This window comes from Rhipicephalus microplus, chromosome X (genome assembly GCF_043290135.1).
Source record: "Rhipicephalus microplus isolate Deutch F79 chromosome X, USDA_Rmic, whole genome shotgun sequence".
NCBI classification, from domain to species: domain Eukaryota; kingdom Metazoa; phylum Arthropoda; class Arachnida; order Ixodida; family Ixodidae; genus Rhipicephalus; species Rhipicephalus microplus.
In genome coordinates this window covers 238,961,485-238,987,820 of record NC_134710.1, presented here as the reverse complement: position 1 = coordinate 238,987,820, position 26,336 = coordinate 238,961,485, and the positions used below count along the sequence as shown (strand labels likewise).

The window sequence follows — 26,336 nt, the reverse complement described above, 5'->3', positions numbered from 1 at the left end:
GACAAATGCGACACCCCGCCACTTACGCGAGAAAGAACCTGGCGCTCGGACACTGGCGAAGAAAGGAGGGAGACGGCGATCATTTAAATTTCATCGCTCAGGTCCCGGGCAATTAGGGCCGGCGCGTTGGCGCCAGCGCCATTTATCATCCGCGCTCGGCTGCAGCCTCGGGGCGTCGGCTGCCGCCGTCGGGCCGACAACCAGCGCGGCCTTCAGCTCCGTCATCCGTCTTGGCCGCGGGCGTCATTACGGCGCTCATCAGGGGCCCCCGCGCTGGGGCCGGAAGCGCGACTCCCCTTCCTCCGGGAGCAAGGGTTATTTTGGAAGGCGCCTCCTCCGAGACCCCCGCCACGAGGAGACAACGCCAGCGCCTTCTCTTTCCCTGCCGGACAAGCCGGCTCACTTTCAAAGTCTTTGGGCGACTGCATGCGCCCAAATCATGGACGAAACAAGGGCGCTTGAGCTCCCTCGTCCCACTACACATCGTAGAGTGGGAACAGCACGTTCATCAGGCGATGATAGGCCCTATCCACAACCCCAGAAACGTGGAAGCGAACTGGGTCCCAAACCCGAGGTGCAGTGTAGAAAGACAGAAATGCAACAAGTACCACTAGGCTCGCCCAGGAGTTACAAGCGTCGTTGAGAACGTGCCCATGTCATTCAGGTCGGGGAAGGCAGGGTACAAGCGTGTTCAAGGCGTTCATCACACACACACACACACACACACACACACACACACACACACACACACACACACACACACACACACACACACACACACACACACACACACACACACACACACACACACACACACACACATCAGGGCACATTTGCACTGCTGGTGCCAAGCGCGAAGGAAGTGCGGGGTTGGGCGGACCTGTTCGTTACCATTTCTTTGTTCCTTTCTACCAGATATGGGATGGGGCTGCCGAAGCAACCACAGTATCCCACGAATGCATGAAAAAAGGGGGCAAGTAACTCTAGAAGACGAGTTGGGGTGTTGCTAACGTTGGTAAACCCTGAGGACCAGTTCCGGCTGGTGGAAAGGGCTAGGGCATCGGCAGCTAGCCATGGTTATACCTGGAATGAGGAAGTCACCCATCTCTGGGCGAACAGAATCCGCGCCCAGTCGCAAAATAAAGTTTATTAGCTTATTTCTCTCTCTTCAGCTGTTTCATTCTTTGTCTCTCCTCTTGCTTTCTATGTCCTGTTTCTTTCATGCTCTTTCTGGTTTTCCTCGCTTTCTATGTAATTCTTTACTCTCCCCTCACGCCCTCTCCTCCTCACTTCACTTTGCCATATATATATATATATATATATATATATATATATATATATATATATATATATATATATATATATATATATATATATATATATATATTGTGATTTCTTCTTAGCTTGCGTGCCTGCATAGCCGAGGGGCTACGATGCTCGCCTTTTCAGATAATGTTTTATCGAGAACTTTTTTTTTCCAAGAAGATCTCTTTTTCTCCTTCTTTTCATCTTCGTTTCTGCACTCGTTCTTTCACCCATGATAGTTATTGCAGGCCACGCTGGGCAAATCGCTACACGTGTTCCGGGACAGAAGAGGACGATGATGACAGCACATGACTGTTCATGATGGGCAATTATGATCGTGCGTCATGGACCAATGCTCGGCCTAAATAGGTCCACTGTTAACGAAAATCGAGCTGCAACCGCACATCGCTATACGGAGATTGTATTGTGCGTGCTGCTGAGGGTGTCAATGCTCTAGGTACTTAAATTACGTAACGGAATAAATAAGTTGCATTTAACTCTTCACGCCCTAGAAATCTTATATGCTTTACTTGTGGTGCACTTAGTGAACTTCGATGGCCTAATCTTTAAGTATTTGTCGCTTCCTATGTGCAGGACAACCTTGCTGGAAAGGACTTTGGTGAACTGGCCGCATAAGCTTTGGTCGGTATGCTACAGTTTCCATGCCATTGCTGGAGCCTTCCTGCTGAGCATGGAGGTGTCTAACCGTGGAAGCGTGCAACAGTTGTACACTCGTATGGACTGCATGCTGGTGATGAACACAGGTGTTAGTATGATGGATTCTATAGCTAAAATGACTGTTTAAGCCCTTTTAGACATGACAGATACCGTAGGCACAGGCACACGTACTGTAAAGCTATATTGGCGCCATGACTTGAGCTGGACCCTCCATGATGTTGTAGATGGTGCTCAGCCGCTGACCTGCAGATCATGGGATCAAATCCTGGCCGCCGCGACAACATTTTCGATGGAGGCTAAAACGCTTGAGGCCCACGTACTTATATTGAGGCGCATGTTAGAAGGCCCCAGATTGTCGAGATTTCCGGAGCCCTCCCCTACTGCGTCTTTCCATATGACGTCGTGCTTTTGGGACGTTAACCTCCACCAATTCTTATTATTATTATGAATAAAGCGCGTTTTTAACGAACAAACAGTGCTACAACATGACGGAGACCGAAGGACGCAAACACAGTGCTGTCGAGCCGCGCCTATATCTCAATGCTGAGCGGGAGAATAAATATGGCGGCGTTTGCTTGTTTGGCATGAATATGGAGCCGTTTGCGCGCGCAATCCACGCATGATCAAGCACCGAGTTTGTCTATTTAGATGTGAAAGACGCATCTTAGTAATTCGCTTTCAACTCATCACAATTATTGCCGCTTTTATTGCTAAATGAAGCGCTAAGCAAAGAGTCATTCAACATGACGTTATGGTTGAACCAATATCAAAAATGACTTACACACACACACACACACACACACACACACACACACACATATATATATATATATATATATATATATATATATATATATATATATATATATATATATATATATATATATATATATATATATATATAGGTAATAACAATCGAAAGTGCATTGTTGTCGCCTCGGGGCAGCGCATTAGTAGTCAAAGAGAGGCTGCTCGCCTCGCCAAGGAAATCCCTGATGTATTGCGTATGGTCATATACATGTAATTTGCAACGCAGGGTGGCTCCTTAAGTAGCCTATAAGGACGAGTGGTAACAGTTAAAAAACAGTGCGCTTATATGGCCCAAGCTCTCACTTTCTTTTCTTTATTGCGAATATGAGGCGCATAATCAAACATCTATGTCGGTGCGAAAGTTCTCCCATGCAGCATGACCAGTGTTGGAAGAGAGCAGCCTTTGCCAGACACGACCATCACGTCGGGGGGGGGGGGGATGTCGGACACAGCCTCCACCCGCGAGTGGTGCAGTGCTCGCACTGCGTTCTCTTCTGCTATGGGCGTCGCGGTGATTGGAGGCAAGATCGTAACTTTTCATTGCCTCGACAGCTTTTGCCAGAGACGCCGAGATTGACACAATGATACGTCGAAACGGATAACCTCTCATCGCGACTGAGGAAGGATATAGGCACCATCAAAGCTACAGCTCTCCGCGTGGCTGGCCTTAGCCGACGGAGCCCTAGAAAACTTTGGATCTGAGAGCTGCGCTAGCCGCCGTTGGGAAAGCGGCAGCAACCCAGGCATTATACAATCGATCATCCCGCAAGTCGAGCTTTCGCTTCGAGCGGGCGAAAATGACTCAGTTCAGTCACCACATCCAGCAGAGGCGGCGGGAGCGCACAGCAGTGGCGTGTAGTGTGCCGCTGAGGGAACTCCCGCGTTTATGGCTGCAGCTATGGCAAGAAGTGAGCTTCGCGCCCCCCTCTCTCTCGCTGGGAGTAGGCGAGTGGGCGAAAGCCGTCGCGCCGTCGTCACGGCACGGACAGACCAAGAAGAAAGGAGAGAAGGTGGCGAAGACGACTTCCAAGCTGAGCGCGAGGACGAAACCAAGAGAATGAAATGGTGGTGGGAAGAGGGCGAGTAAAATGCGAGAAAGCAAAGTCCGCGAAGAAGCATATAAAAGGGACGGGGACTAATCTAGAAGAATGATTTCGTGACAGCATCTCCCGGAGCTCATTAAACTGACCATCCGTCTCTGTCAGCGGCAGATTCAGACGATAGCGATATATCATCGAATGTGTCGCCGCTGCCCCTCTCAAGTCGGCGCGGCCGCTCTCTCCCCACCCTGCGAGCAGCGCCCACTCGGCCGAAGCTGCGTTGCTCCAGTCGCGACTCGCCGAGATGCTTCAGCTCCCGCAACCACGCTGCGGCCATCGCCGTGTATATAACGACGTGCGAGAAACTGTCGCATCGAAGACAGGAAAGCGAAAAAGCAAGCGAATATTTTCGGGAAAGAAAGCGAGGATAGCGACGGAAAGCGAAGTCGCTGTGGGCGAAGAAGGCCCTGTCAATTTCCAGTCTTTCGCGTGATCAACGATGGATGACTGAAGGGGCCGCGCGAGCTTGAAGCCATCAAGGGCGCGCATCACTGAGTGACATGCGGAAGACTTGAAAACTGGAAGATGAAAGATGAGCGAAGTAGGCAGCCAAGAAATGAAGTATGGCGTTACATACAGGCCAAGATGTAAAAGCGGAAATCACTCTCTCGCTCTGTCTTCAGCTTGACTTGCTCTCACTCCTTTCATCGAACTGGCCTTCGCTGCAAAGAAGACCGATCACCCGAGGCTTCACATATTAGAGCATTATTTTTGTCCACACATTACTGATGCCGGTACCCTTAAGGAGACAGCAAAACTAAGTGACGCCCTGCGTTGCCGCCCGATGCGCCTTCTAAGGAACAGGCGCAGAGGGACACGAACAGTACGACAGGCGAAAGCTAACGGAAAAGCTTTTCATCGAATGCAATTGTGCCTAATATTTCCTTCACGTGCGCAGCTTCTATACATAATCTTTGTGCTTCTGGTTGTGACATGCATTAATTTATATGTTTTCTCATTCATGTGTTTATTTCATCTAAACAAGCTTATTCTTTGGTAGCATGTATATGTGTTGTAGGCCATACTACTCCTAAAAATGAAAGCCACAACGATAGTTTAGAAACAGAAGAGTGAAGAGAATTGAAAACAGGGCGCTTAAGCCACGAAGGTATCATTAAAAGAACTGTCCACCACTCGGATATCCTTTTTTTTTATTGGTAATCTGTTGGAAATAGGAAGATTCTTTGTCACATCGGCGGTATCGAGAATACTTTTGTCTAATTAAAAAGGAACCATATTTTAAAATGGCTCTAAAAGTCGTCAAAGTATGACAACTAGCGCCGCCTCACGGTCATGTGGGTCAAGCTATTATTGACAGGGAACAAATACCCCACGTAGGGGCTTATTTTGCTTGAAAAAGAAATGTGTAGCTAAAAATTTCATGTTACACCCTTTCGGTGGTTTTCCTTGGCGTGAAAAAGTAATTTTGCGGTTTTTCTTTTTTTTTTTTCTCGTGCGTTGAAAGAGGTATACCCGGTGGCGCTGCCGGGGCCACTCTCACCAGCCTGCCTACGGCACAGCATACAGAAAGGCGAGCATGGCGTTTGACGTCGCTCAGGAAAAAAAGTGTAACACATCTAAAAACAACTGAAAAACAGCAAGGATATTCTATTCGGTGAAGCACGTCTCATTTTCGTTTTTATTCGCGCATTTAGCATCAGTGGAACCATTAGTTTGTTTCACAACGCCGGCTACTAATGTTCCTGGAGCGCACCAACTTTGCCTCTCGATTGCTGTGCTTTTTCAGGCTAACGAAACAAAACATGGAAGAACGCGGTAATCATACTTCATTTGAAGATTCACGAGATCTAAACTATCAATACGGCAATCGCTTCATTACTAAACAAAACCAAATTTGGCGCGCGATTGCTACGTGCGTCTGGTTACCCTGTCTGCCTTTCCGTTGTTCCAGCTCTCTGTCATTTAAGAACAGTCTGAGCTTAGAACATGCGCCCGGTGCCTTCACGAGCACCTGTCTATACACTCTAAAAAATATCGAGTAAAAAGGGTGTCTTTTTGTCCCACAACAATAATCGTCATCAGGCTTGCGTGCGCTTCCTTTCTTGAAAACTCGGCGCTGGCCACTTTCCTATCGAGAATGCAATGTAACCCTGATAATGGGCATGTCGATCGTGACCGGATTGTACCGGGTGCGGGGCGATAGCGCAAGGATGAAACGCAATATAGATGACGATTATTGTTGTGGGACAAAAAGACAACCTTTTCACTCGGTCTCTTTTTAGAGTGTAGGGGAAGTGCAAACAGAAAGTGAGGCGCACGTTTTCACATCTGAAAAAAAACCACAAGAAAACTATTGCGTGTACTACTACACTTACTTGCACCGACTGAGAAGTGCGCCATGACGCTTAATACCCGAAGCAGCAAATGTCACATCAATTTCTCTTAATTGTTGGTATGCGCAACAGAGATATTGGAATTTATTACAAACGTGATTCGTTATTGTTGTCACTATTGAAAAAGTCTGCCGCAATCATAAATGTGAGTAGAGTGAACCCTTCAATATTAGCGACAATTTAATACAAATTATGATCCTTCAACTGTTGTGTTAAAGAAAAAAACGAAATGTGCGCTGCCCTATAAACGGATCTTGTCGAGCGCAACAACATAGTGGTTACGGCGTACTGTTTGTTCAGCTTTTCTTCTTGTGATCATGATTGCAGATTTAGACGCGACGCTCGTCAGTCTGCTCGACCAGCGTCGGCAGAAAAATGTCAAGCAACGACACTACCTTGAGAATGCCGAGACCAAGGAAAACAAATGACGAAATCCCCTGAATGTGTTTATTATAGGAGGTTCGGAAATGACATGACTCTTGACAAATACGGGGTTATCCATTAGAGCTTATGTTTAGCTAAAGGAGACATTAACAGATTCTGTCATTCACCGCCGAACGCGTCCGCGGAGACAGAAACGAATGCACTGGATAGAATAAACAGAAATAATGAAATAAAGTCCCGTGAAAACGAGCAGGCACAAATCGCCACTCTGTCACTGTCAAGAGGCGCTCGCAGCGTCAAATATACAAAAACATTGATGACACTTCTTGAAAACATGTAAGAATGCTCATCGTCTATGCAAGTGGCAGACCTCCGGCGCTAAATGCGCAGCAAGATGTGCGCAGCATTCTCGGCGTATCGCACCTTTAGTATAAGGTGACATGCCTGCATGACTTGCTGAAACGTTTCACTATTTGTTCTCAGGTTGAGCCATTGCTTGCATTCTATAGAACCATTTATTACTCGTAAAATAACGATTAAAAAATCAAGCCAGCTTCGCATTAGGTAGTACGGAACTGGACGGTTTTTGTTGTTTCTTTTTTTCTACTTTCTTTTTTCTTCATCTTTTGGATGAAAGCCGCTCTTCGACTCACACGTGTAACGCCGTGTGCACGTTCGTCTGTTCGAACGCTCCGCAACACGTTCCCCTCGCCGGAGGTGTTGGAGCGATGCCAAGTAGGTCACGCCGCAGCTGGGCGCTGATGTCATGCTCCCCTCGCACGCTTCCCTCACAGGTGCACGCTGACGTCACTCTCTCACTTACCCACAGCACGCTCACCTCAGCGCTTGCAGCTGCCAGCTCCTCCAACCGCTGGCAACACACTTCTCTCTCTCTTCACCCTCTCCACCACCAGCAACGCTCGACCGCACGTCGAGTGGAAACGCTCTTTCGTCTCGTTTATCGGCGATGAAACTTATACGAAACCCAACCCACCTACCACGTCTTTGCGTTGCGAACAATCGTTTACTCAATTAAACGCTACACCAAGTACAAACCGTTTTTCTAGCATTCGCGTCGCCACTCGTTTTGACCGGGTCAACGCTGTGCGTAGGCTGCTGCTAGCATGCCATCAGGGCTTCCTTCGGGGAGATGGTTCATAATTTATATTTATATTCATTTCATTCTCTCTAGTATTTAAATTCATTTTTATCTATGGTTATTCCTCTTTCTGTCTTTGTTTCTTTCTTCTATTTTGTGTACTTGTTCTCCTGTTCGTGAGAATCATTGCATCTCAATCCGGAAAAATCGGCGCTCTTGAACTAGGAGGGAAGGATTAGACGAAAGAGAGGATGAAGTATACGAGAAGAGCATCTGCGGTTTTGCGTGCCATAAGTCTAATATCATTGTAAAGCAAGTTTTTGTGTCAGAAATTTCGACCAGCTGGTGTTCAAAACCATGCAAATACACCCAAGCAACGGCAAGATACATCTGTTGTGTACCTTGCTCTTTAGGGATAGTGACAATCTACTAGTCATCATTTCCACTAGTCATGATTCACTTGCCTACGGAGAAGAAGCCTGGAGGCTTACAAAGAGGGTTCAGCTTAAACTGAGGACGACGCCGCGAGCGATGGAAAAGTGATAGGCGTAACCTTAAGAGACAAGAAGAGAGCAGAGTGGGTCAGCGAGTAAACCGAGGTTAATGATATCATAGTTAAAATCACGAACAAAATCACAAAATGTTAAAGTTAAAATCACGAAATGGACAATGGCCGGGCACGTAGCACGTAGGCAGGACAAACACTGGTCATTAAAGGCAACTGACTGGATTCCCAGAGAAGGCAGGGGATGAGGGGGAGACAGAAAGTTTGGTGGGCAGATTAGATTAGGAAGTTTGCAGGTAAAATGTGGCAGCAGCAAGCACAGGACCGAGTTGACTAGTGGAACATGAGAGAGGCCTTTGTCGTGCAGTGGGCGTTATCAGGCTGATGATGATGAAATCTAAGCACACAGGTCTCTAGCACAAGTGTATGAGAGGTATGTTGTAAGTATATGGACTCACATAGAAGTACAGTATATGAAGCCATTAGATTGATACAGTACAAATCATACATAGCCTAAGACATTGGTGGAAGTAAAAAATACTGCTGCAAAAACAAAGAAAAAGAGGGTTGACAGAGGGTTTTTTCTCACGATGTGCCACCTCTTGCCTTGGAAAAAGAGCGTGAAGAAAGCGAGTAACCGCATGAGATTTTTAAGTTGGTTAAAATACTAGGGGTAAGGTGGCAGAAAGGTTCAGAAACGCACTCAAAAGACAGTGATACATGTAAAAAAAAAGGATCAAGAAGACGTTCACAACTATCTACGGCTTACGCTAAGGAGACTTGCTTGCATTGTCTTCTCTGGCGATTATTGAATATCGCAGAGAGCGAATTAGTTCTGTCTTCTAAATAATTCCGGTCGCAAAATTAGTTAAGCACAATTGCTCTCGTCATGAACCGATGAAGAAATAGGCATTCGATGCGAAATTGCAATAGATTGTGGCCGCGCCAATTCAAAACTGTGATAAAGAGTGCTTACCAGCGCAAACGACAGGGCAGGAGAGGAAAGGAGAAGAGACGAGACAAAGCGTCTCGTCTCTTAACTGTAGCCAGGCTTATTCATGATTGTAGCCGTGCTTGTTTATGAACTCTCAGCACTGAAAGTTAGTAGCCGCTTGATCATGTTTTGGTCGGTCAGCCAATGACATCTGAGCCGGAAAGGCTCATATTAACGCGATAGCGTTTGAAAGCTCGTTGATCAGGAATTCCGGCGTCAGCGTCGGCGTCGATGTCGGCGTCGGCGTAGGTGAATGTGAGCGAAACATCATCATCTTATGCGTGACCGAAAAACCGAGAACGATGCAAATAAAATTAATGATAAAAATCCTCGGTTAGAGTGAGGAACCAACCGGAGTCGTTCGGGTGCGAGTGGGGATGGAATCCGGGTAGTTGGTGTGCCAAGTGGATGTGTACCATGAGGCCACGTGTCTGATTGTGAATGCAGTGAAAAGAACTTCCTCTCCCTGGAAATGCAGTACAAGCATCTTTCATGCTTTACACACACACACGCCTCCTGTATACGTGCTTAACAATGCAACATGAAATATTGCAGTAACAATGCATGGCACAAACGCCCATTGCCAGCGGCTGTCACGCATGTGATTATCCTTTCGCCTTCAGGGTTTGAAGCCGGTCACTCGTTACAAAAGGGGCACACGCTACTGTGCCTATTCCCTGATTGATTGATATGTGGGGTTTAACGTTCCAAAACCACCATATGATTATGAGGGACGCCGTAGTGGAGGGCTCTGGAAATTTCAACCACGTGGGGTTCTTTAACGTGGACCCAAATCTGAGCACATGCGCCTCAGCATTTTCACCTCCATCGTGGGTGCATAAGAAGTTCACACTGGTTTTATCCACTAAAAATATGCACTAAGAATGAAAAACTCCGGGTCCGAGTGATAATAGTAGCCAGGTCGTATGCGTGGCACGCAAATGTTCTACCACTCGCTCACATCTCTGCTTGAAAACACAGATGAAATAACTTCATCTGCTCGCAAAAGCCGCCTTTTATGCGCACTACACCAACTGCAGGCACATGCGCATTTAGGAACGTCACATAGCTATCGCGTTCAACTCTGAAAGGTGAAGCTTTAGGGTCCCTCAATTTTTTTTACATGAGGTGACCACAGTGACACAAGTAGTGTCAGGGACACTACCGCCCCGCCACGGTTGTCTAGTGGCTAAGGTGCTCGGCTGCTGACCCGCAGGTCGCGGGATCAAATCCCGACTGTGGCGGCTGCATTTCCGATGGAGGTGGAAATGTTGTAGGCCCGTGTACTCAGATTTGGGTGAAAGTTAAAGAACCCCAGGTTGTCGAAATTTCCAGAGCCCCCCACTATGGCGTCTCTCATAATCATATGGTGGTTTTGGGACGTTAAATCCCACAAGTAAATCAGTCAAGGACACTACTAAGCTTATTATTCAAAGCGTTGATTGATTTTTAGAACCTAGGTTACACTACAGTGTTTTCGTTCATTTAGGTACGACCCCCCCCCCCCCTGTTTATCTGAATCATACATTAAAGCCGTAAGTGGTAACGATAATGATAGAAGGCGTAACTTTAATATTTTGTTCTGTTACCCTTGGACAAAAAGTCCATAATAATTTGGGAGTTTCCGAACCGTGAACTAGACTATTTGGTTTTTGTTCATCACGCGGCACGATGGGACCAGAACCCCGGAAGATGAAGCAGCGTCATGCGTTTCTTTGTTGCCTTCATATTCCCACTACTCTCACCCAAACGGCATTGGTCTTCAAGTGGCTAGAGCGGACGCCTCCAATGCGGAAAGTACTGTGTTCGATTCCTTGAGCCAACAGGCACCCAACGGTTATCATAACTGCGACCCTGCATTCTAAGGCAAAATTACCCGAAAAAGGAGTAACGGAGTCCAATAGGCGCACGCGATGAACGGATAGACCGTTGCGGAGCAACCACAGAGGGAAGCGTGCGGCGCGAAAGCACTTAGTCTCCACTAGGGATGAACCGCCCGGGAATTGCAGGCAGCGCGAAAAGCGTTGCCAAGGTGACCAGCCCTCATTCTCCACAGAACACAAGTCCTGCTCCTCCTCTGCTGGCTCAGTCTTTCCCCGTATTTTGCCGTCGGCGGTTGCGCAGAGGCGTGCTCGGAGTGATCGACCACGGCCGCCTAGATTGGACGATCTAAGAACTACGACGTGGTGCTTATGTGTACGCCTGGATGAGAGTGGGCTGCTGCTTTAGCGTTTCGCTGCACTCATGAGCTCTGGAGCAAGCCTCGACAGGTCACCACGCCGCGCTGTATATCTCTGGCTTCAAGACAGTCACGACCAACACACCACAGCAACAGTTGGGAAGGCCGATATGGCGGCCGAGAAGAACAGGCCTATCGGATATATACTTCAGTCCCACTCAGGGCAGAAAACAGCGCTGGATTCTAAGGCAAGTAGGTTATCATTCTTTATTCTACTCTACTTGTCGCGTGTGCGATACGGATCGCGCTTGCCGGCAACGTGTTCGGTCGTGTTGTATATCGCACGCACGAAATGCATCGCGAAGGTCAGCTTCGGCGTCTGCAGTTTGCCTGTGCTTTGCGACCGCCTGGGAATCGGCCGCCATTGCCGTCGGCCTCCCGTACGCTCGCTCCTCGAGTGCTCGCCTGTCTTCGCTGCCGCGAAGAGCCCCATGCTGACGATATTGGGCTGAGACCTCGTCACAGTGTTGGGAGTCGTCGAAAACACGTTGCGGGTTCTCGTAAAGAGCTTGGTTGTAGTATGTCGCGCGCTGTAAGTACACCAGCACGGGCTGGCGGGGCTTTCGCTAGCGTCGGAACTCGCTGAAAATTGGTCGTCATTACAGTTGGCTTTCCCGTCAGTCGGTCGCAAGCAGCTCGGCGCCGTCCGTTGGCCGCGGCGGCGGACTCGCGTTTGCGCACTGCACTCGCTCGAATTTGTGGAAAAGGGTCGCATTACCGTCAATTTCTTCGGTGCTGTTCGTCCAAGCATACGCTCATTCAAGCTTCGGCCAAGCATACGCTCGTTCTCCTGTTCGAAGTTCGCGGGCGGCAGACACTCCGCGTGCAGTGCCGTGTTCGGTCTCGCGTTCGCTTGCTCGAGCTGAACGACGTCACTCGCTTAGGACTCGCCGACTTGTTACCGGCATGGTGGTTCGCGGAGTTGTGACTGCGGCCGCCGCTCCTAAGCTGTTGCGTTACGGGGATCAAAATGAGTCTTTGACATGTGTGACATCACGGTGAAATTATTAGCATGTCATATCTCACAAATGTTTTCATTTCACCTTGCACGTATTTCTCATATGCATTTGTATTCATCCTCTGTCACGTGTGGTTCACTATTTTCCCTACTTATTGTGCAGCCGTGGGCGCACACCGTGCTGAAGACTGTGCGCTGGCGTTTGCGATGCCCGTCATCCATCAAGCTTGTTTTTATATTAACGTGCACGTACTTGTTATATGCGTGCATCTTCATCTTCTGTGACGTGTGCCTAACTATTTTTACTATATTATTGTACGTGCAGTCGTGGGAACACAACAGGCAGAAGGCTACATGCGCTGTCGTCTGCAATGCCTGTCATCTATCGCTTCAGTTGGAGGAGCTCCCCAAGGAGTGAACAAGATTTGACGAGACTGGATTTGTACACTTCACCATGAATTCACTAAAAAGAATGGGGAAACTTCATGTGTATGTAGAAAAATAAAAGATTTCGATGTCTCACTTTTGTCTTGCGTTGTTGCCGTGACTTTAAAAGCAGTTACACATAGTTGGCTAACTACTTTTTCGCGTGTTCTTTTCTGCGGAATTTGTTGGTCACTGCGCAGAAAAACAGGCGAAAAAAGTATTCGGCCTGGCGGAAAATAAACAAAAAACAATGTTTGAACTGGGGACAAAAAGTTCATACGATTGGAGTATTTCAGTGGATCAAGTGTTTGTCCGGCAAGGTGCAACTGTGAGGACTAATGGTTGCCCTGTAAGGTGTAAATGTGGGGATTAACAGTTGCTCTATAAGGTGCAAGTATGAGGACTAAATGTTAGTCCTTTGGGGTGAGCTGTAGGACTAACGGTTACTCATTAAGCTGTAAATGGGAGGACTAAATGTTGGTCCCTTCTGAGGACTAACTGTTAGACCCGGTGCCGTTAGTCCTTAAAGAGAATAATGGTTGTGGCAGCCCCATTAGTCCCCAAAAGGACGAACCACCCACCCTTTTAGCACCATTTTGCTATAGAGTGTGGCATGACGCTCGGTGTTTGGATACACATTTCTCTAGTAAGTGGTCTCTGCTTTCTGTTCGCTTTTTTCACTTCACTTTCCGAATGACGCTGCACCATGCTCACTCATGGGTAGCACGAATACACGTCTTCTCTTTGGTCAAACCACTACTGCTATAATATTCACCATGTTCAAGTCATAGACTTCGACTAAGACACTGCCATTTCCACCTGAAGATTTCCAATGATAGATCGCTTGGTTTAACCGACAGTGCTTCCTGCTGGGTTAGACAGTTTTTACGACCTTTATATATCCACTCTCCGGGTGTTGTTTTGGCTTAACCCTAGCAGTATCTGCACTTTATACCGTAGATACCACGCCTTTAACATAGAAAGAACGCTTTCAGAAATAGTGTGCATAGGACAGCGAGTGGATACAGAAAGTATGTGCGCGTTCACAGAAGGTCGCGCAGAGCTGACGTATCGTGCTCGAAGCCCTGTCACCCGCTGACCACGCGCGCGCGCGTTAGTCGTAAACAATGTCGAAAAGGTGCGATGAAGACACCGCGCTCTCGTGTCGTCTCCCCTTGCCCGCTATACCTTGAGCACTACGCGACGAGGCCGATGCAAGTGCAGTTCAAACACCTCTTTTATGCGTCAGGCTCGGTAGGCTGCGCACAACAGCTGGATGACGCAGTTGTTGACAATTTTTTTTAAGCTTGCCCGCCCATTTCCTCTTTCTTTTGCGCGTTCATTTTTACTTCGCTTCTGTCTTCGTCTTTCTGCAGCTCTCCGGTGACAAACCAGTGCGCATGCACAACAGCGACGCTCTAACGAACAACGTACGCGCGCGGACGGCCACCGCCGTGCCCTGCGCACACGGAGGAAGTTTGTAAACGGACTGGTGACAAACGATGTTGCCGAGATAAACGTGGCGTGACTGACGATCTGTTGCGCGACAGAAGCAGGCCAGCGCAGGAGGTCGAACCCCAGCAGGAAGCTATTTTGGCCCCCGGGGCGCTTACGCTGCTGTGCGGCAGCGCGCGCACCACCATCCCGAGGGCCTTGGATCCGCAGCCAACGGGTTCGCTGGTGCAAGACGCTCCGCGGACGTTGACGGATCGACGCGGCGGTGCGTCGAACTGGGGCCAGGAGTGCGCCACGGCGCCGCCGGTACACCGACAACCTAGGCCGACTTACTGAGCTACCCGAGAAAATGGCCATCGGTGGCAGTTGTGGTATGGTATTCTGGTTACCGTAGAGTGGCGGTGGCAGTGAGCAGACAACAGAGCGCTTGATGGATCATGAACTTCGGTTTCATATGCCAAACTCGCACGAATGCACCTGTTGCCTCTGATTCATGAACACTAAAGGAGCATTTTCGTCGCACGTGTACGTTGATTCTAGTTCTCTTGATAAAGCCTATAGGATAACAAGTTGCCATAACGAAACAAAGGAATAAAGCAAGAAACCTTTGTTAGCAGGGCAGGGGACTGCTAAGGCCCGAAGAAAAGTATACTAAACAATGGGTTACGGACGCACGCTTGCAGAATATTAATATATCTGAATCAAATGAATGCGCTGAACCCGCGGTGCAAAACAAATGAGAAAAGACCTCGCTTTCTCTTAAGGCTCATTTGCATATCGGGGTAGTGGAATAAAATAAGAGACCTCTTTAAGGGTAACATTTGAAGCCGTACACATCAACAAAATTTAGACCGCATAATCGCCTTTTAGTGGTCTAGGAATGTGCTTTGAGAGGGTGCCATTTCAAGCACTGACGAACACGGGGTGGAAGATGAAAGGCGCCATGAGGATGGCGCCCGAGAACAGTGTTTTCGGGAAGGCTGCAACGAACAATAAAACTTCACGCTTACGCTTCACCTAGACCTCTCTTAAAAGCTGATTCTAAGTGGATTTTCGCTTCTTGTTGATTTTGTGCACATTTTTGTCTTCTTTTTTTTTCCAGGTGGCGTTTGCTCAAGCATGCACTTCTGTTTTTCTGTGCTTGTGACCTAAACCAAACAGCACAACCAGAGTTTTGTGATTGAGAACTTTCTCGTGAGTATAATTTTCGTAACTCAGGATAGCTGCCATACTGGCTAAAAATGGAGGCACTATTTTACGGCGCTCACATTTCTCATTTATTTTTAAGCGGTTCGCAAAATGTAATTTGCACTTACACACCGCCAAGTTCTTTGGAATAGGTTGCTTCTCAAAAATTTTAAATATTCGAGATTTACGCTATCGCTGCTGAGTGTTGCGACTTCTCAATGTGAGGAATATATAGTTGATTTAACCCATGACGGTGGCAGTTGTCTGCCCATGATAGCACTTAATAACAATAAAACCGTCTGCGTATACTACCGAAACAATAACAAAGGGTTGGCACTCTCACCAACTGAATACTAACCCTTCGCTTGTCACAAAAAACAATAACCTCATAGTAGGTGGAGTAAGTAAAATGCAGGTGGTTAAACTCATTATACCTGGACGTTTATTGAACAGTAATCGTGATGCTAGTAACGTCGCTATGGTAGTAAGATTACTAAAACTATGCGACTACTGTTTCCGAACAATTAGTTTACGCTATTTTCGTTTAGATTTGCCGTGTGCATTGCCATATAAAGTTGATTAACTTTGAAAAACAGCATATAAAATGAAAAAAAAAAGGGAAACCATTATCCTGTTACACCTATTAAAAACTCTAGGGTTCCCATATGCACTAATCCAAGACGACTGGAAGGCGAAAGCCATCTTCGTTTTTTCCTCAGCCGATGTATTGTTCCTGCCCCGACTCCCTCCGAAAGCTTTCTGCACCTAACGTGGTTTTGCACTGCCTCCAAGATGGCAGGCACCTCACGTGGCTTTACATTGCCTCCGTGATCGGCCCGTGGTTGACCAAGCTACGTGTTCAGAAGATGACGTAATATGGTGGCGTCGCCACGTGTTGCTGCTACAAAAACTGCACGGAAAATAGACAAGAAACAAAGAAGGCACACACACACAAGCGCAGACCAGCAACTGAAAGTTTATTGAAGGAAAGACAAATATATATAGCAAAAAAGGGGGCGTAAAAGATTAGAGGTTGGCAGTTAGATAATCGATCTCTATTTGGTGTAGTGCGACCGAAGGCCTCACGACACACGTGTCACCATACTTGATGATATACAAAGCCTCAGCAACTTCGCTCGCTGTCCTATCTCGGCGCCGGAACAACACCTTTGTTTCGAAAAGTAGTGGGTGACACTTGCAATCTCTGCAATGTAGGCACAGATTTGACGAAACATGGGCTTTCAGCGACGCCCTGTGATCCATGAGTCAGTTATTCAAACACCTCCCGGTTTGCCGAATGTAGCACATGCCACACGACAAGGAGATGAGATACACCTCACCCTTTCCACATTAGATTAACATTTCCCGGTGATGGCCTTCACTTACACTGCACTTTTTTTTTTGTTTGCCTTCAATTTTTTTTATTCAGTGCTGCGAAGACCTGCCCAACTCATTCCGGGACAAAAAAACCACGTTAACACCAAATCTGTTTCTGATCTTTTTCATACGGTGGGAGAAGGCATGAAGATATGGAATGGACGTGTGTGCCTCCTCTGTTTATTGCCTTCTTTTCGCGCAGTTCTTGCAGTTATGAAATACCAACTCGCCCAGATTTCAGTCCTCTTAAGTTATTTTGCTGAGCAGTTATCCCTTCTTAAAGGCGCTGCAAGGAAGCTTCCCTGTTCAGTAGCTGCAGTATTTACTAGCTGTAGTAGCTGCTGCTGTGTAGTAAATAGAGGCCATGAAGGTTTTAAAGTACACGAAATTTAATAAATATTCTGTAACCTTTACGAAGTTTTTTAAGAGTATAAAGTGTGTACACTTTAAAGTTGTCACTCAAGTGCCTCTGGTGGATGAATTAATTTGATAATCGTTAACTACAATGACCCTAAAAAAGAAAGACAAAAATGAAGAAAGAAACGGCTTTCTTTGTGTTGGGACACTTTAGTCTCGCTCTGATCGAGCTACCGTAAATAGTCCACACATTTTTCCAAAACAGAGGAACGCCTTCTGTTACCTGGATAAGTGATTTATTTCATACGACGTCTATGCAGTCTTCAAAGGCGAAAACGTTTACCACAGTCTATATATAAACTTTTAATTTTTTAATGCGAATCTACGTGCACACTGTAATCAATTACAAGATTTTGTTACTTTTTCAATAATAACACACTCTACCTCTGAGTTCATGAAGGTACAAGAGGCAGCGCGTATCTAATCGCTAACAGAAGACCAGTGGAAGGCACAGCTGACAAGCACAAATCCCTAGCTATAACCAGCTACACCTGGTAAACATTCATGGATATCAGCTCAAACCATGGCTAAAGCTCACGACTGCTTGACCGAGGTGGCTGCCCACCTTCGGGTGTGAACCGCTTGGTCTACGAAACAAGGTTTCATTCGCTCTAACGTTTTACTTTTGTCAGACCTTGAAAGATATCTGCAGATAACTATTTAGTCTGTCCATATTTCTAGTCGTTTCCAGTTGGGAAAGGCCACGAACACAATCTTAATGTTTCCAGGCATGCTGAGAATATACGAATCGTAGCTGTCTTTTGCACCTCAGAAAAAAAAAAAGACAGGTGACAGTTCACCCCACAAAGCACGCATCATTCATGGTTGTCGGTTGAGCGTGCAGCATTCAATTTCTGAGACTCGGCTACACGACTTCGGACGGAGAAATATGTGACCCGAGAAACGTCGGAGCAAGAAGTTAGGGACAAATTGTCTTCGCGAAAGGCGTGAAGAGAGAAGGATGGTTTGAACGAGGCGTTTGTCAGTGTGTGAGGGACACAGGACAGCTTGAAGAAGAGGGTGACGCCACCTCTATGGAAGCCGGAAAAAGGGTTCACATTTCATCCCCCGGTGAAAGCGGCAGGGAAACTAAAAATATCCGTCCGAAAGGCCACCTCGTTCGATCCCGTCACTTCTTCGCATGCGAGAAAGCGAGAGCACGAAACAGGGGGAGAAAAAAAAAAGACTCTATAACGAGCTCGTTGAACGGACCGCTAGCACGCGCGCTAAAAATGATCCACAGTGCCGGCTACGCCAGCGCATGTCTGGGAAGCCCGGCCGTGGTATATGAAGACAGCCGACAAATCTGCCAGCAATGGTCTCTGGCAGGGCGACGAGTCTCCAAAAGAGTGAGTACGACGTCGGCGGCGCTAAATTTAAACCTCGCCCTCGCGTGGCGTGCGCGGCATGCGCGCCACAGTCGTCGTGGACGCGGGTCCGTGCGTTCCTTTCGGCCCTGGTCGCCTTCCTGCATAACAAGTAGCTCGAGGCACCGTCGCTGACCCAGCAGTCGTCACGTAAGCGCCAGGTTACGCGCGATCAGCGTGTGATCCGCGCTCTGCACTTTCGTTTTGTTCCCAGCGGGTTCTCGTATACTGCATCCTCTCAGATCCGCTTTGTGTGAACGCGACGAAAGTACTAAACGCGTAACCGTGACGCACATCGGCCACGCTGCAAAGGTGTGCGAGGCACTAAATAATCGCGGGTTTGTGAACGCGTTATATGGAAGCCGACTAGAAGCCGACTAGATACTGGGCTATACTTACAATTTTGTACAATTTTGCAAATAATCATGCATGTTCTAGAACTTCTGAAGTCAAAGACATTGTGTGGAACTTGATAGCCCTGAAGGTGTTCTGAGATGGACAGATTCACATGCTGCTCGGAGTAAAAAAAAACTTTCTCTACATTGTTTTATTTTATATGACTAATGGTGTAATGAGAATAACGTCTTTGCCACTGCTCCATGGAACCAGTGTGTTTCAATGAACACATGCGCACATGCAAGAATTGTATACGTGAGAGCTATACGCAACCATGTACAGCTCTGATGCGCAATTCATGATTACCGGACTTGTAGTGTGATCCACCACGTAGATAAAAAACATTTGAATGTGTATCCCTCGTGAGAAATAAAATGCATGGCGTGCCAACTGTCCTATTATCGTATGCATAAAATGAGGGAATCATCTTCTGCACTTTGCCTCTTGCGTAAAACAAGGAGGCAAAAGGGAATGATAGCACGTGCACGGCACAGAAAAAGCCCTACATGAAACTCAAAGTCCCAAGCTACGATTGCTGATTTCATTACTAGCTATGCCCCATGAAAACTGCATGGCAGCGTTATCAGAGAAAAACAGAGTACCAATAAATTCACAATTTGGTTGTCATTCTCACGACCTACTACTTACCTGAAGTTAAGACTGTAGTTGTTAGTCTTGTTTAAATAGCCAAATAACAGAAAATTGTAGTCAAGGACGTGCCCAAAACTCGTGAACAGTGTGATGCGTTTGTGGTTCTCGTAGTCGCTCCTTGTCTAATACAACTATATATTTGCTTATACGCGCAACCCATCTAGGGCCACAATATGAAATTAACGGTTGTAAACATTCGTATATATAGCGCTTAACATATTTCAAAGCATTGTGTCTTATGACATGGTTTTCGTGCGGGAGGCCAAGTCGGCACACTGAGAAAGCAGAATGAAAGGTTTACACTGCAGCGTGCAAGAATGTTGACTATGCACAATTTTATCTTTTTATATTGTTTCTTTTCTTCAGAAAACGTTACTCAGCGATACAGTGGGTGGTGGGGTGGCAAATGCGCTTTCCTGCTTCCCCAGACGAGCTGTCGGCAACATCATTCGTAGATTGTCGAAGGGCTCCTGTCCTCAAGTTTGCCGGCCACCGACCAATCTTCCTCGCGTCATCACACCTTTACGGCCACGCTTTTTGATACGCAGGAACCACGAGGCTGCGGAGCGCAGAGCGGCCGACACCACGATTTCTTCTTCGCGATGATAAGCGTGGATAATGCTTTCATTTTTGTTTTCGGCGAGTGTGGAGGTCCTCAAAGAAAACGCACGTCCATGGAGCCATTATTATCGTGATTACGAGCCAAATGACTCCTTGATCTGCGCCAGCGATAGCGGCTTTCGGCTCTAATGATTCCGAATGATTCGAAGCGGAGCGCATGCACGGCCATTCCGGCGGCGGGCGCCGTCGCATACACGCAGTAAGTAGCTGGGAACCACCCGGCAGGACGAACCCGGCGGAGTGTGTCCCGAAACCACGAGGACCCTTCTTCCATTACAACGGGGAAAGCGGTGGTGGCAGGGGCAGCGAGGGCCATTCACGAAGGTGAGGCTATAGAGGCAGCCTTCTCGAGGTAGTACGCAAAAGGGACTGCGTAATGATAACAATGACAGCAGGCGGAAACATAACGAAGTGAACATCTTACCGCGCAGAGAGAGAGAGAGTGGTTGTGGTAACGACTCTTCTTCCTCCAGCTAGCGCCATTTAGTTCCATTCAGCAGAGTGAATCAGTTGCAGAATGGAAAAAAGGCCGTAGGAATTGGGTGAGCTAAGACTTAAAGCTGTACTTGCGTTTCTTGGTCGAAACGGCTTGCGCACTCTTCACACGATCGCTGTACAAAATGCCCCCGAACGTAGCCCCCATGCGACTCCGCTAGGAAGATACGCACACTGTAGCCACTAGAGATGTTGGGATTGTGCGGCTCGCCGAATTTATAGCTTGAAGATGAAGCTCTTGCAACGTCCGAGGCTCCGAGCGAACGCATCCAGCGCAAATGCTGGTGCACGGTAGTAGTTGGGCGACCATGGGCCGAGAACACGGGGAGGGCACGACTGTCGCCATTGAGGCTACGCCGCCGCCATCGGTCGCTGCTTTCGAGAACCGCAGCGCGGGCACTGCAATTTGGCCTCTGGGTGACGCCGGCCATAATGAAGGGTCCTGCGCAGCGGGTAATCGAACACGCCTCCGGCCCATAAAGGAAACGGAGCGGACTTGGAGGCGACAGAGAGCACGCCGCGCAGACTGCGCATGTGGAGGCCGGACGTGTGTACATGGCGCGATCGCCGATTTCGCGGCGCCGCCGCTGACGCTGCAGATGCTGAGGAATGACAAATGGCCCTCGGCATCTTCGGCACCGTCCGAGGTTGTCTACGTCCACAGACTCTGCATGCGGCCGATCGCGATCGCTTCACGTACCACTGTGCATGTCCTTTTGAACCAATGTACGAACTCGCCCAACATTCAACTTTTACACCCACTTTTTTTACACCATGGTGGGACACCTGTGACTCTAAACCTATAGGTAACTACAGTTGCGCTTGCTCGCGGGCGTAGATTGTAGCTCCGTGTGGTGATGAGTAGATGCGAACTCATTAAATATACATAATATACAAATATACTAGGGCCTCGGTATAAGATGAAACAATTTATTCTTTGAAGAATGAAACAACTATTTTGTATATGAGTGGCAGTTTCCCCAAGCGCCTTCGTTACACTATCGTACCCCGTATTTGAAACCACTGCAGCAAGTATATCATCATAATAATAATAATAATAATCATCAACAGCAGCAGCAGCAGCAGCAGCATCAGCTTGACGGCGTCCACTTCAGGACAAAGGCCTCTCCCATGTTCCGACAGTCAACTCGGTCCTGTGCTTGCTGCTGCCAATTTATACCCGCAAACTTCGTAATGCGAGTCAGTTATATATATATATATATATATATATATATATATATATATATTCTTACAGGAGGTTTTCAGAGGCCTAGAATGGGAAGAGTTAGGGATAAGAGTTGATAGAGAGTATAGTAACCTGCGATTCACCGATCACATTACATTGCTGAGTGACTCAGGGGACGAATTGCAGCTCATTATTACTGAATTAGACAAGGAGAGCAGCAAGGTAGGTTTTAAAATTAATCTGCAGGGAACGAAACTAATGTACAACAACCTCGAAAGAGAACAGTGCTTCGAGATAGGTAATAGTGCACTTGAAGTTGTAAAATAATATATACGTATACTTAGGACAGGTGATATCCATGGAGCCGAACCACGAGATTGAAGTAAATAGAAGAATAAATATGGGGTTGAGCACATTCGGCAACCACTCTGGAATCATGACTGGTAGATTGCCATTATCCCTCAAGAGGACGGTATAGAGCAGCTGCATCTTGCCGGTACTTACCTGTGGAGCAGAAACCTGGAGGCTTGCAAAAAGGGTTCAGCTTAAATTGAGGACGACGCAGCAAGCGATGGAAAGGAAAATGATAGGTGTACGCCTAATAGACAATAAGAGAGCAGAGTGGATAAGGGAACCAACCGGGGTTAAGGATATCAGAATTGAAATCAAGAAGAAGAAATGAACATAGGCCGGGCATGTGGCGCGTAGGCAGGATAACCGCTGATCATTAAGCACGTATATGTTGCCCGTCAAACACGTATAGTAGAATTAATATTATCCTGATAAAAACTGCGTAAGTTAGGGAGACACGATCTCTCCAGTGTCGTTCGCTGCGCCTTTACTGGAGTTTTGCACAAACCGGGTGTGGCAACAGAAGAATGAACACCTTGACTTATAACCTGCGATTCGTTGATGACATTGACAAGCTGATTACTCTGTGCACAAAATGAAAAGATTAAGTACTTAATCAAACAGACAAAGCCAGAAGCTGGATCTTATATTATTTGTTGAAAGCTAAAGTCATGTTCAAAAGTCTCGGAAGACAACAGCGGTTAGAGATATGAAGCGAGGCACTGGAAGTAAGTGATAGATAAGGCACGTATGACGCAGAACCGAACAGTGAGATGAAAGTTATTATTTATTAATTATTTAGGAATACTACCAATCCAAAACGAAATTAAGGCCGTAAAAAAAGGAGGGGGGGGCGGGTTTGCAGCAGAATGCATAGAAACAGTAAATAAATTACACTAAGTTGTACAACAATGCGCTAAAAATACATAAATGCAAACATAGCTTAACTATAGGTTATACAACACAAATATCATTCCAACAGAAAGAATAGTAACAGAAAGAACGTGCCTAAAATAGTTTTGTTCACAAATAAATCAGGTAATAACACAACTCAACCGAGCTGTGCTTGTAAAACTTCCTCGATTGTCGTAGTGAACCTGTCTAGTGAGTGAGTATTAGCTGTTGATGGGTCTAATTCATTTCAGTCTGTTATGGCTGTTATGGCTGTTATGACCTATGTACTGGAATCATTTTCGCGATTTCCTAGTTTTGTGGAGGACGATAATTATTTATTAAAAGCTTAGTACAGGCACATGGCTATTCATTCAGCATATATTTTTAGGTACTGTTAGGTATATTGCCTGGTCCGAGTCTCTTCTTAGCGTCGATATTAAGTAATAGTCTAAACAGCCTACATAAATACAAAAAAGTGTAATCTATTTGGCAGGTATTGTCAAGTATTCAATGTCAGTTTACCACTATTCCTAAAAAAAAGCATATAACAGAGGCATCTTACCTGTATGCCTACGTACGCTGTAGAAACCTAGGGCATTACAAGTAAAAAAGTATATAAGAGAGGCATCTTACCTGTAAACCCACATACCGATTAGAAACCTAAAGCCTTACGAAAAGTGTTCAACTTGAAATGAAGAATACGCATTTAACACGCGTAAAAAAGAATGACACGTATAACATTAGGCGAAAAGAAGAGAGCAGAGTGGGTCAGGGAACAAATGGGTGTTAAAGACATGTTAGCTGAAATCAAGGAGAGAAGAAGTTTACTCCAAGAAAAATCTTGATCATGGCTGATCTTAGCGGCATCACGTGGCGCTCTTGGCTTATGCTTGGCACTTCCTAGGCGCAAACAAACTAGAGTCGAACCATCACATGCCACAGACCATGCAAGGATGTCCGAACTCAAGCGCCAGAGCCAATGTGCAAAGCTGGCTGTGACATCCCTGGTGGAAGCCGCAACCACCGCGGACAGTGTATAATATACGTCGGGGGGCACGGGTGATGAGCAACTGTACGTGATAAGCAACTACGCGGAGGGTTTCTTGCGGACACCATACGTTTTAACGCGATAGCGTTAGAGAGCTCGTATCGCAGAAATTCCGCCGTCGGCGTTGGCACCGTTGGTTGTGAGCCAAAAATCGTCTGTGAGGAAAAAATCGAGAAAGAAGCAAATGAAATAAAGAATGAAATTTTCAGTCCCATTAAGGATCGAACCCGTTCGCTTGGCAAGAGTGTGTCCTACCACAAAGCCACGATGTCACTTACAGCTGCGGCGGGAAACACGCTACATAAATGCAACGTAGTAGAAGAAGTCTCCTTAACGCATATTGTTCGACAGGTGTCACGACGAAAACGAGCCCATTCGGCGATTTCTAGGCGCATTTGGGAGGCCGTCAAACTACGTCGAAAAGGCTGCGATAGTGCAGCCATCGCCGCTAAAACACACAGGAACTTTCAAACAGCTCTAAAAGTAGACAACTATGTCCATCTAGCGAAAAACATATCTTGCTTTTCCAGTGGCGTTGATCAAGCAAACAGCAAACGCTAGATAACGTGCTGCCATCTGTGAGGCATTGTGAAATTTTTTATGCCCCTTCAAGGAAATGTCATTTCAACAAACCACAACACTTGCATAGATTTAGCTTATCATTCTCACGAGTGCATTAAAGTGAAGTGCTGCAGTTGCCATTTCACAGATCATAAGGTGATGCATGTTGCGGTTGGCCGGAAGTGGTCTCCAGAAGAACAAGTCAAACAATTGCCAGATAACTAATGCAAGACGAGCTACAGAATTCGACCATTTATATACAAACACAAGTGCCGCGCCTACGCGCAATTCATAACACAGGACCATGTGACTATATCACTGTACAATGTATTCATGAAGTTATTATAAAGTGCTGTTAAATACATCGAAAACCTCTACCATTACTAAAGATATAAGTCGCGCTTGCGCGCGTGTGCATGTGTGTGCGTGTGTGTGTAACAAAATATATTAATACGTATTCACTTAGCGGTTGAAGGGCGCACTAGAGGTCGGATTTTTCTATCGCGTTCAACTCTTAAAGGCGAAGCTTAAGGGTCCCCCACTTTTTTACAACGATCTTCAGGAGCCTCGCTTTTTAAAAAAATGGGCATAGACATGGCATGGCGTAGGAGGCGAAAATGCTTGAAGCTGGTGTATACTAAGATTTAGGCGCACGTTAAACAACCCCAGGTGGTCGAAATCAACGGAGCCTTCCACTACGACGTCTCTCAGACTCGCATAGTGGGCTTGGGATGTTAAACCCCCCAAAATTATCCTACCGATTCTCATGAAGTCTATTACCGCAATGCGCGGGAGCTACAGAATGTTTTTTTTTTCTCTTTACGATACGTGAAAACACCTTCGCGGTTCCATTGCACATGCGAATGACATGTTTGCGTGTTTTTGCGTGGAAATTTAAACCCATGTACTGTTCTAGACGGTCTCAGAGCCAAGAAATACGCCCTCAATTCATAGATATACGTGAGATGCATTATCATCAAAAAGCAGTAAATTCATAGATAGTATGGCGATTAAGAAGCGCCAGCATGATGCACCGGCTGTGTTGACGAAGGCAAAGTATTTGGTAAACATCGATGTTCTTAGGACTCATGATTTCTTCCCTGTACTCTCAACCACACATTGACGGCTTCAGGCAGAGATGGTCTGCATTGCTGTGAGACCATATGTAGATACTATAATTGTGAGCGCTTGTTAAAGCGTGCGTAATGGAATAAAATGTGGCATACTAATAACGGAACGAGCGTTTAATTTATCAATCCCAGCTGTGACCCGAGCTGTCGTGGTGGGAAACATAGCTGCGTGGATTCACTGTAACTTTACTGCCAGTGCAGACATATATTCTTATAAAGCTCGAGCTGGACCCCAGGAGACGTATCCCGTAATTGTATGCACGGTTAAGATTATTGACGACAAATGAATATGATTTTACGGCAATAATGAGACATTGTGTCTTAATCAAGTCTGCCTTTAGGTCATC

The 26,336-nt window shown here is 46.7% G+C and overlaps 1 protein-coding gene across 4 annotated transcripts in view; it reads left to right on the top strand.

Annotated features, from left to right (window-relative positions):
• Window positions 1-26,336, top strand: part of LOC142776025 (uncharacterized) — a 61,333-nt gene that overhangs the window by 21,126 nt on the left and 13,871 nt on the right. For 2 of the 4 annotated variants that reach the window (XR_012887241.1, XM_075878843.1), the window contains exons 2-3: window positions 1,900-2,071; window positions 15,410-15,501. Coding sequence is in view for 2 of the 4 variants with exons in the window: in XM_075878843.1 (XP_075734958.1) it covers window positions 1,900-2,071; window positions 15,410-15,454 (217 nt within the window). In the remaining 2 variants the exon portion in view is untranslated. Of the gene's footprint in view, window positions 1-1,899; window positions 2,072-2,934; window positions 14,833-15,409; window positions 15,502-26,336 lie in introns of those variants that run through there. The other 2 variants (XR_012887242.1, XM_075878841.1) reach the window with 2 other exon arrangements.